The 12,148-nt window shown below is 43.1% G+C and overlaps 1 protein-coding gene across 2 annotated transcripts in view; it reads left to right on the top strand.

The window, feature by feature from the left end:
- LOC124789591 (protein scarlet-like) overlaps positions 1–12,148 on the top strand; it is a 189,938-nt gene that overhangs the window by 136,074 nt on the left and 41,716 nt on the right. For both annotated transcript variants that reach the window (XR_007016140.1, XM_047257002.1), the window contains exon 11: positions 6,352–6,487. Coding sequence is in view for 1 of the 2 variants with exons in the window: in XM_047257002.1 (XP_047112958.1) it covers positions 6,352–6,487 (136 nt within the window). In the remaining variant the exon portion in view is untranslated. The remainder of the gene's footprint in view (positions 1–6,351; positions 6,488–12,148) is intronic.

Genomic DNA, 12,148 nt, shown 5'->3' with positions numbered 1-12,148 from the left:
AAAAATGGATTACACTTCCTGCCTGACCGATGAGCGATTAACAGAGTTGTGGTTTCAAAATGGTAATATGTTGAGAAAAATACACTGCAACAAAAAAGAAAAGCACATGTTTTTATTAATTGTGAAAAAAGCTTGTCTGATGTGTGTCCTCTCACCTTTCTCCAACGGTTTGCTTGTTTGTAAGAATTGTTTCACTTGTTCCGCTCAAAACCGTCACCACTCTCTTCGATGCTCTTATTTATCCGAACATGGAATGATTCGAACAACTGAGAAGTGCTTAAGATGTAGTCCGCTGACGTAATAACATAATTCAGTAGTCAATATAACTAACGCACTTTTTTCGATATCATTACCTGTTAACGGCATGCAAGTGTACAAAGCTACCGTACTTGTGCACGTAGTAGCCTGTCCGAGACGTAAATATAGTTTTAACTAACCTAGTGAACACATGGTAAGAGTTCTAGGGTCATCGCAAGAATTCTGAGGTCAACAAACTATGATTTTATTCAGCATTTCTTCAGTAATAAAACTTTATGGCGCGCTGTCTCTGTATGATGGTCATTTCACGCCTATACTAATATGCCCTAAGTGGTTCTACGTCGACAAAAAATGGGCTAAACTGATCTTAACATGGCTGAATAGAACTTAAAATGACTGTCAAAAATTATGTAAAACTGGAAAGACTGCAAAATCAGTAAAATATTTCTAATAACATTTTTACTCTTTCAAAGTACAAATCATATGCCGGACATTTTCTGCGAATTGTGATTAATGAGTAAAGTACCCAGAAAAATTTAAAGTAAACCATGTTGTGTTATCCTTATATTATTAGTACTTATTTGTTGTTTATATTTGTCAAAGTACATAAATGTGTCGATGTAAGTAAATGAACTGTTAGAACTACACTGTGCTACAGAAATTTGTTTTATGGAAGCAGCACACCCTGCTGTAGCAGGGAAAAGAGGAGAATCATGGTAAAAGTGCCCCTGTGGAAGTGAATATTTATCTCTTTAAATGAGTCTGACAGAAAAGCTGGGGAACCGGCTGTCTTAATCCTCATTCCGCCTTCCTCACCAGAAATTTAGGCATGTGTTTTATTGCTTTTTGAGCTGAAAGATAGTAGCAGGGAGACGTGGCGGTGAAAGAGAGAGGAGACAGTGAAATCGAGAGAGAAAGAGAGAAAATACGATGGTGTTGGTAGAAAGAAAGTGACGGTGAAACAGAAATGAATGAAGACAATAACAGGAGTAGAAGACGGTGAGAGATAGTAGCAGTAAGAGAAAAAGAGAGATGGATGGAGATAGAAACAGTGGGTACAAGAGATAAGACAGTGGAAATGAAAAATACAGATTATAGATGAGTGTAGACCATATATGGAGGAGGTGGGGGGAGAATCTAGATTCCCTCCTGCCAGCAGACAAGCGAACGTTAACAAGGACCCCTCCCCACCCCACAGACCAGCGAACATTAATACGTGGGTATTCTAGATATTCGGCTTTTTTGTGCACCGAGAGCAGCATTTTTTTCTTTTCGTTTTATACTTCATTATTACTTGTGGAATGTCTGAACAAACTATGTCAATTTTGTTTAAGAAACGCCTGCCTTGTTTACGACACTCGATGTGAACGAAATTACACGTACTTGAAGGTGTGGCTATAAAGTGCTTCATTTTTCAATTTTTACTGAATCTCATAGCGTTGTTTCACACGATATGAGTAAAGCATGAATGAAATAAAAGAGAATTAAGTTTCAGACGAGCCTATAAATTTTCGTATCACATTCGAGCTTTGAATGTTGTAGTAAAGCTGTAACCAGTGTTTGCAGTACTTGTAAAAGTTTAGTTTTTTCATCTCGAGAAATGCTGAATATCCTATATAAAAGTCTAAACTCGGAACAGGATTTGAGATAATTTGTTTTGTGTCATAGTGACAAATGGTAGTCCCCAAATTGTGGTTGGGGAACAAACAATGTACGAAGCCTTTTGTCTGGCGTATTCAGACAGCTGAAGTTCGACTACAGTGTAAGTACGGATCACTGAGGGGAATTTGCTAGAAATTAAATTATTAATACGTCAAATATGTTAACTCTTAGTTAAAAATTGATAACTGGTGGCCATAATTTGGTACAGAAATATGAAGGTATTTTATTCATTTCCCAGGAAATCGTAATGTTTATGTAGCTTATTTTTAATTTAAATTGTGGCAAACTATAATTTTCAAACTGGCTAACATATGGAAGCTATATTGTTAGAACTGATTCCTTAGGACGTCATCAATTTGTTGTCTGAAATTAATAACATAATCGATACAATCGCAGGCAGTATGTGTAATAATATAACTCGGTCTGGAATGAAGGAATTTCAAGAATTTGGCGTCTAATTCGCTGTTGTCGACGCACCTGACGCATTAAAACTGTTTACCGGACTGGTAGGTGGATCCGCATCTCTGCATTTTGTGGAGATCGCTCCGAAAGGTCCATTCGAGCACACCCTGTGGCCTCACCAACAGTTTCATTCAACGTTTTTGCTGGTCTTCCTAAGTACAACGTTACCAAAGTGAGTTTACTTCCTAAATCTCGTCTGGCATATAGTTTTAATCAATTTTATGGGTTATTTTCAATTACAATTTATATACTCCTTCGACCAATGTATTTGTTAAACAATGCCATTTCGTTCTGAATGCCGTTATAGGTTAACATTGTTAATAATATGCAGTAGTAAAGAAAAAATGTAAGCTAGATAACAGTAAAACGTAGTGTTAATAATAAAAAGAAAGCATAAAAATTTATAAAAAATAACTCAAAATGTAGTGTTTTTCTTCGTATAATTAATGAACTGTTTAATTGTTGTGTGTGTCTTCAGTCCAAAGACTGGCTTCATTTAACCTACGTTAGTCGCTCCATCTCTGCGTAACTTGTCCAGTCTACATCCATATGAACTTGCTTACTGTTTACCTCAGTGATCCTTTACAACTCTTCCTTCCCATAAGAAGTTAACTACTCATTAAAGCCACAGTGTGTATACCGTCAATATATTCCTTCTTCTACTGCAATTGTGCCATGAATTTCTTTTCTCCCCCATTCAATTTATCCCATTCTCAATGTTTATCGTATCTACCCTATCTAATCTTCTGCATGATTCTGTAAGGAACGTGTCAAAAACCTGTATTCTCTTCTTGTTCCTAATGTTTATCGTTCTCGTTTCACTTTCAAATAAGGCTACACTCAAGACACATACTCTCACAAAAGACTATCATCCATAATTATGTTCGACATTAACTTATTTCTCTTTGTCTGAAACGTTTTTCAAAGTCCGATATTACATGCTATTTATATCTGACATCGTCATTTATTTTTGGCTCTGAGCACTATGGGACTTAACTTCTGAGGTCATCAGTCCCCTAGAACTTAGAACTACTTAAACCTAACTAATCTAAGGACATCACACACATCCATGCCCGAGGCAGCATTCGAACCTGCGACCGTAGTGGTCGCGTGGTTTCAGACTGTAGCGCCTAGAACCGCTCGGCCACCCCGGCCGGCGTCATTTATTTTTCTCAACAAAAAGTAAAACTCCTCAAGTACTTTCAGCGTCTCCTTTCCTAACCTAATTGTTCCAGTATATCTTCATTTCCTTTGACTGCACTGAAATCGATGTTCACTTCCTACTTATTTTCAAAAACGCTGCCCATTTCTTTCTGTTGATCTTCCGTGCCCTTTGTCGGTTCCAGCACAATTACGATGTCACTGGACAACTTTAATGTTTTTATTTATTCTCCTGAACTTAATTCTTCTACTTAGTTTCCTTCATCCTCGGTATATATTTCACAGTATCATGTTGTACTGCGAGACACTAGTTTTCTGTTCGTCAGAGTTCTTATCGTCTGGGTAGCAGTGATCTTTTACGCCCAATTCGTATTGCCCACGCTTCTGCCAGTCGTTTGTTCGTCATAGATTCCCTTACAAAAAGAAATGAAATATTGAGACTGTATCGTGCGTAATATTAGCATCATTACTACTCAAAATTTATATCGCGATTTCTGGATTACAATCGAAGGTACAGAGGGGTATCAACACTGGCTTTTATGGTGAGGCATAACCCTGTACTACAGCATCAGCGTGGTAATTTTCAGACTGGAAGATTAACTGTTTTCAATTTCAGAATAAAAAATATACGAAAATCAGAATTAAAAAAACACTTTTTGGCATGGTCCGTAATGGCAGCTAATGGTGACGCAACATCGATAATCCGCTGTCGACGACGAGTTTAATCGCATTTTTTCTACTAACTGATTCATCCACGGCAACCATTACCCGCGCAATCGAGGGAACTTATTAGCACGCTCCGCTGTATACCAGCTACTTAAAATATCATTTAACTTGAAGAGTAGAGAGATATTCTTCAATATTCAAATAGAATACCATTTTCTAAGGTAATATGTATGGCCAGTCATCCCTCGCGGTTTCCAGTATTTCTGTGGAACGCAAATGGATCATAGCTTTTACCAATCGTTCTCTGTAGATGATTGAAAGTCAACAGTACTTTCGAAACATGACTTCTTAAACTGATCGTTCGGTAATACACATACCTGTCAGTATCTGCTTTTGTAAAAATGTCAGTATTTCAACTGAGTTAAATGTCTTTCTCTTTAAGTCAGTTGTGAAAGAAAGTTCTGAATACATTCAATGAGACAGTTGGTGCCTGGGAAACTTGTGTACTGAATATGGTAATTCCAAAGTGCGTAAAACTACACTACTGGCCATTAAAATTGCTACACCAGGAAGAAATGCAGATGATAAACGGGTATTCATTGGACAAATATATTATACTAGAACTGACATGTGATTAGATTTTCACGCAATGTGGGTGCATAGATTCTGAGAAATCAGTACCCAGAACAACCACCTCTATCCGTAATAACGGCCTTGATACGCCTGGGCATTGAGTCAAACAGAGCTTGGATGGCGTGTACAGGTACAGCTGCCCATGCAGCTTCAACACGGTACCACAGTTCATCAAGAATAGTGACTGGCGTATTGTGACGAGCCAGTTGCTCGGCCACCATTGACCAAACGTTTTCGATTGGTGAGAGATCTGGAGAATGTACTGGCCTGGGTAGCAGTCGAACATTTTCTGTATCCAGAAAGGCCCGTACAGGACCTGCAACATGCGGTCTTGAATTATCCTACTGAAATGTAGGGTTTCGCTGGGATCGAGTGAAGGGTAGAGCCACTGGTCGTAAGACATCTGAAATGTAACGTCCACTGTTCCACTGTTCAAAGTACCGTCAATGCGAACAATAGGTGACAGAGACGTGTAACCAATGACACACACCCCATACCATCACGTCGGGTGATACGCCAGTATGGCGATGACGTATACACGCTTCCAATGTGCGTTCACCACGATGTCGCCAAGCACGGATGCGATCGTCATGATACTGTCAACAGAACCTGGATTCATCCGAAAAAATGGCGTTTTGCCATTCGTGCAGCCAGGTTCGTCGTTGAGTACACCATCGCAGGCGCTCCTGTCTGTGATGCAGCGTCAAGGATTACCGCAGCCATGGTCTCCGAGCTGATAGTCCATGCTGCTGCAAACGTCGTCGAACTGTTCGTGCAGATGGTTGTTGTCTTGCAAACGTCACCATCTGTTGACTCATGGATCGAGACGTGGCTGCACGATCCGTTACAGCCATGCGGATAAGATGCCTGTCATCTCGACTGCTAGTGATACGAGGCCGTTGGGATCCGGCACGGCGTTCAGTATTACCCTCCTGAACCCACCGATTCCATATTCTGCTAACAGTCGATGGATCTCGACCAACGCAATGCCGCGATACGATAAACTGCAATCGCGATAGGCTACAATCCGACATTTATCAAAGTCGGAAACGTGATGGTACGCATTTCTCCTCCTTACATGAGGCATCACAAGAACGTTTCACCAGGCAACGCCAGTCAACTGCTGTTTGTGTATGAGAAATCGGTTGGAAACTTTCCTCATGTCAGCACGTTGTAGGTGTCGCCACCGGCGCCAACCTCGTGTGAATGCACTGAAAAGCTAATCATTTGCATATCACAGCATCTTCTTCCTGTCGGTCTGTAGCACGTCGTCTTCGTGGTGCAGCAATTTTAATGGCCAGTAGTGTATTTCGTGTTCTGCTGTATCTAGTAATGGTCATTTCGTTCTAACACGTAATGTATTGTTTAACTGACTGGTTAGTATTCAGCTGTGCTGCTTACCCCTTAGAGAGTGTGTACCAGAAGACTGAGGGCACTCCCACAGAGGCACTCGTTGCAGGCCAGACTACTGTGTTCCCCACAGACATGTGTGTGTGTGTGTCTGCGCAGCTGCCGGGCCTGCTGGTGGAGCCGGTGCTGTTCGTGCTGACCGCCTACTGGCTGGTGGGGCTGCGCGACTCATGGCACGCCGTCGCCATGACGCTGCTCGTCGTCACGCTGGCGCTCAACGTCTCCACCGCCTGCGGTGAGCGCCGCCCTCACTCTACTCCTCCAACTTGCGCTCTTTACACTCTTACTCATTTCTGTTTTGTACACATTCACGCTAACAGACATTTCTTCGCTTACGTTTTGGGTTCGTTTGTATTACCTTCTCTAAGTGTATGTCAGGCCAGTCAGTCGTCCAGCATTTTACACATTTGTCGATTTACATGGATGGCAAAGTAAGTTCCTGTTGTAACTCCACTTCAAAAAAATATTTCAAATGGTTCTGAGCACTATGGGACTTAACATCTGAGGTCATCAGTCCCCTAGAACTTAGAACTACGTAAACCTAACCAACCTAAGGACATCACACACATCCATGCCCGAGGCAGGATTCGAACCTGCGACCGTAGTGGTCGCGCGGTTCCAGACTGAAGCGCCTAGAACCGCTTGGCCACTCCGGCCGGCGTAACTCCACTTCGTCGACAATGATTGTTGTTTGGCCGAGCATTGATTATTTCGGTAGTCGAACCTGTTGCCATCATCAGTTGGGTAGCTGATGAAGGAGACAAGATCAGCTGCCGAAGTACACTGACCGACATGGGAATGTTATACCAAATGCTGTGTGAGCTGGGTATGGGGGTGACTTGGAAAGGACAAGAGATATATCTGGGGCATCACCTGCAATTTCTCACCCTCTACTATCCCTTCTATTAATTCTATTAATTTAGTAAAGGATCATTTCGAAATATGTACCCAACCATTGGCTATCTTCTTTTCATTGTGTTCATTATTAAACATTTTTATCTAGTAGACTCACCGCATAACGTCATGCTTCCTTCATTTGACCTCGAAGTGTGTCCTGCATCGTCATACAAGGTGGTCCATTGATAGTGGCGAGGCCAAATATCTCACGAAATAAGCATAAAACGAAAAAACTACAAAGAACTCGTCTAACATGAAGTGGGAAACCAGATGGCGCTATGGTTGGCCCGCTCCATGACGCTGTCATAGGTCAAACGGATATAAACTGCGTTTTTTTTTAAATAGGAACTCCATGTTTTATTACATATTCGTGTAGTACGTAAAGGAATATGAATGTTTTAGTTGGGCCACTTTTTTCGCTTTGTGATAGATGGCGCTGTAATAGTCGCAAACGTATAAGTACGTCGTATCACGTAACATTCCATCAGTGCGGACAGTATTTGCTTCGTGATACATTACCTGTGTTAAAATCGACCAGTTACCGATTGCGGAAATGGTCGATATCGTGTTGATGTATGGCTATTGTGATCAAAATGCCCAACGAGCATGTGCTATGTATGCTGCTCGGTGTCGTGGACGACATCATCCAAGTGTCCGGACCGTTCGCCGGATAGTTACGTTATTTAAGGAAACAGGAAGCGTTCAGCCACATGTGAAACATCAATCATGACCTGCAACAAATCATGATGCCCAAGTAGGTGTTTTAGCTGCTGTCGCGGCTAATCCGCACATCAGTAGCAGACAAACTGCGCGATAATGGTGAATCTCAAAAACGTCGGTTTTGAGAATGCTACACCAACATCGATTGCACCTGTACCATATTTCTATGCACCAGGAATTGCATGGCGACGACTTTGAACGTCGTGTACAGTTCTGCCACTGGGCACAAGAGAAATTACGGGACGATGACACATCTTTTGCACACGTTCTATTTAGCGGCGAAACGTCATACAATAACAGCGGTAACGTAAACCCGGGTAATATGCACAATTGGGCAACTGAAAATCCATGATGGCTGCGACAAGTGGAACATCAGCGACCTTGAAGGGGTTAATGTATAGTGTGGCATTATGGGAGGAAGGATAACTGGCCCCCATTTTATCGATGGCTATCTAAATGGTGCAACATGTGCCGATTTCCTACGTAATGTTCTACCGACGTTGCTACAAGATGTTTCTCTGCATGACACAGTGGCGATGTACTTCCAACATGATGGTTGTCCGGCACATAGCTCGCGCGCTTTTGAAGCGGTATTGAATAGCATATTTCATGACAGGTGGATTGGTCGTCGAAGCACCGTACCATGGTCGGCAAGTTCACCGGATCTGATGTCCCCAGATTTCTTTCTGTGGGGAAAGTTGAAGGATATTTGCTATCGTGATCCACCGACAACGTCTGACAACATGCATCAGTGCATTGTCAATGCATGTGCGAACATTACGGAAGGTGAACTACTCGCTGTTGAGAGGAATGTCATTACATGTATTGCCAAATGCATTGAGGTTGACGGACATTGTTCTGAGCATTTATTGCATTAATGTGGTATTTACAGGTAATCACGCTGTAACAGCATCCGTTCTCAGAAATGATAAGTTCACAAAGGTACATGTATCACATTGGAACAATCGAAATAAAATGTTCGAATGCACCTACGTTCTGTATTTTAATTTAAAATACCTACCCGTTACCAACTGTTTGTCTAAAGTTGTGAGCCATATGTTTGTGACTATTATAGCGCCATCTATCGCAAAGCGGAAAAAGTGGTCCAACTAAAACATTCATATTTCTTTACGTACTACACAAATATTTAGTAGAAAATGGGGGTTCCTATTTAAAACAAACGCAGTTGATTTCCGTTTGACCTATGGCAGCGCCATCTAGCGGGCCAACCATAACGACATCTGGTTTCCCCCTTCAAGCTAGATAAGTTTCATTGTTTGCAGTTTTTTCGTTTGACGATTATTTCGTGAGATATTTGGCCCGGTCACGATCAATGGGCCACCCTGTATACGGAGGTGACGAGAATAATTCGATACCTACTAATGTCATGTGGGACCTCCTTTTGCCGGGTGTAGTGCCGTATCTCGACGTGGCATGGACTCAACAAGTCGTTGAAAGTCTCCTGCAGAAATATTTATCGTCTACAGCCACCCACAATTGCGAAAGTGTAGCCAGTGCAGGATTTTGTGCATGAATTGATCCCTCGATTATGTCCCATAGATGTCAGCTGGATTTCATGTCAGGCGATCTGGGTGGCCAAATCATTCGCTAGAGAACGTTCTTCAAACCAGTCGCAGACAGCTGTGGCCCGGTGACATGGCGCATTGTCATCAATAAAAACTTCATCGTTGTTTGAAAACGTGAAGTCTTTGAGTGGCTGCAAATGGTATCCAGGTAACCGAACATAGCCATTTCCAGTCTATAATTTGTTTAGTTGAACCAGAGGATCCAGTCCATTCAATTTAAACACAGCTCACACCATTATGGAGGCACCACCAGCTTGCACAATACCTCCTTGACAATTTGGTTCCTTGGCTTCGTGGGGTTTGCGCCACACTCGAACCCTACCATCAGCTCTTACCAACTGAAACCAGGACACGTCTGAACAGGCCGCGATTTTCCCGTCGTCTAGGGTCCAACCGATATGATCGGGAGCCAAGGAAAGGAGCAGCAGATGATGTCGTGCTGTTATCAGAGGCACTCGCGTCGGTCGTCTGCTACCATAGCCCATTAACGTCAAATTTCGCTGCACTTTGCTAACGGACACATTCGTCGTATATCCTGAACCGTCAATTAGAGCGGTTCACAAACAACAACTCAAGTACACATGTTATTCCAAAACGTTATTGTGGAACTAGGGGCCAGGAGGTGCTGATGAAATAACACACACTGCTAAAGATATCCTTTCATTTTAACTTTCTCAACAATAAATTTTTAAGTCTGGCATTTTTTTAAAATAATTTCAATAACAATTTCCAATACCTGACAAATTTTCTTTATGAAAAGGAGATTGCAAGGTTTGACGTTAAGAATAAGAAGATTTTAAACTTGTTATATCAATAAGGGAAACAATTCCAAAAAAAACTTTAAGTAGCTAGCTTGTACTAAGCAAAAATCGTTCTCTCTCGCCAGTTACAGTTACATAACTTATATTTATTACGAGTTAAATGTGAATCCTTCACATTAAAGGCAGTTCCCAAAAAAAAAAAAAAAAAAAAAAAAAAAAAAAAAAAAAAAAAAAAAAAAAAAAAAATCCTTAGCTCAGTGAGGGAGTGACACGTGTAAAGGGGCCCAAATCACAATAAACGGAATAGTTACTGGTGGTCTACAGGGCCACACAGCAAATCAGTCACAAAACTTCCATTACAAGCCGGCACCTCCCCGAGTTGCCCAAAACCAGGAGATGTAGCAACGGCGGTGCCTGCACAGACTCCGAACCACAGAGACACGCGACACCGACCCTAAATCACCCAATCAAGGCAAACGAAAACTGTGGTGGGATGGCCCCAACAAAACCACTGGTGAAGAAACTCATACACTTCACTAGAACTTGATAACCTTCTCTTACACACACACACACACACATATATATATATATATATATATATATATATATATATATATATATATATATATATAAACAGTACTCAACTTCTCACACTCCACCCCAGCGCCGGGAACAAGTCGCACTTCCAAATGCTGGTCAGAGCCAACCGCTGCCAGTGGTTTCAACGGCCGATAAGAAGACCTACGGTCCCAAGCGCTGATCTCCTGCACCACGGCTTCTATGCTCCATAAGCCACGCACAGGCGGGTAAGGCAGACTTAGCCCCTGACAGCCAAGAGGTCGGCCAAAGCACGTGGCGAGCAGCTGACGACCCCCAACAGCAGGGCCCCGCTCGCGCCACCACCTCTCTCGGTCACCGCCCAGTACGTACTCCCCGATCGTCACGCGACCCTACACTTGCTCCACCTCCCGCCGGAGGGCGGTAGCGATCCAAACAGCGCGCCAAACCGAAAGCGCCACCGCAGACACTAGACGCGAAGTGAAAGGACTCCGCCTGGCGCGCTTTTCGAAGAGCCGGACACAACTACGGCTCACATCCCACACTGATGTCTGCGGTTATTTTACGCAGTGTTGTTTGTCTGCTAGCTCTAACAACTCTACACAAATGCCACTATGCTGGTGTTTTGGGCACCCTCTTGAGACTGTCGAGCTCGGAATACTGAATTCCCTAACGATTTCCGAAACTGAATGTACCATGCGTCTTGCTCCAGCCACCATTCCGCGTTAAAAGTCTGATAATTCCGGTGGTGCAGCCACAATCACGTCGGAAATGTTTTGACATGAGTCACCTGTGTGCAAACGACTGCTTCGCCAGTCCACTGCCCTTCTATACGTAGTGTAAGCGATACTACGGCCATCTGTATATGTGCATATCGATAGCCCATGACTTTTGTTATTGAACGATATTCATATCGCCGGTGTGGCTCATCTTTCCGGTGGTGTGCGCAGAGCGCGCCGTGGCGCCACCTACCGGGCCGATCGGGGAGCGAGCGATAAACTCTAGCAAGTAGCGAGGATTTATGCTTTTGGACGCTTAGCAGTAACGTCGTTTGCCAAGTCTGGTGGACAGTTCAGGTGCCGTGCGAGGCAGCAAGAAGAGCAAATCTAAAAGGGGCTGTTTACCTGGGTGACGGCGCCGTAGGAAGTATCGCCGGCATGGAAGCCGTTGGTGTATCTCCCTTGCTATTTCTGTCCTCGCACAGGGATCTGCGGCGGCTGGCTTTCTCGAACAAGTAAGACGTATGTTGTAGATACCCACTAGTTCCGGGCTTTTTCGTGCCTATTCGTGACTGTTGCTGCTCCCGTTTTGGGGTCCATGCCGAGCCTGTATTGGAAACAGCTGAGTGAGCGGGCGTCCGCTTCTGGGCGTAGT

Source organism: Schistocerca piceifrons, chromosome 3, assembly GCF_021461385.2.
Source record: "Schistocerca piceifrons isolate TAMUIC-IGC-003096 chromosome 3, iqSchPice1.1, whole genome shotgun sequence".
NCBI classification, from domain to species: domain Eukaryota; kingdom Metazoa; phylum Arthropoda; class Insecta; order Orthoptera; family Acrididae; genus Schistocerca; species Schistocerca piceifrons.
Note: the sequence above shows the minus strand (reverse complement) of the source record. Positions and strands in the feature narration are given on the sequence as shown.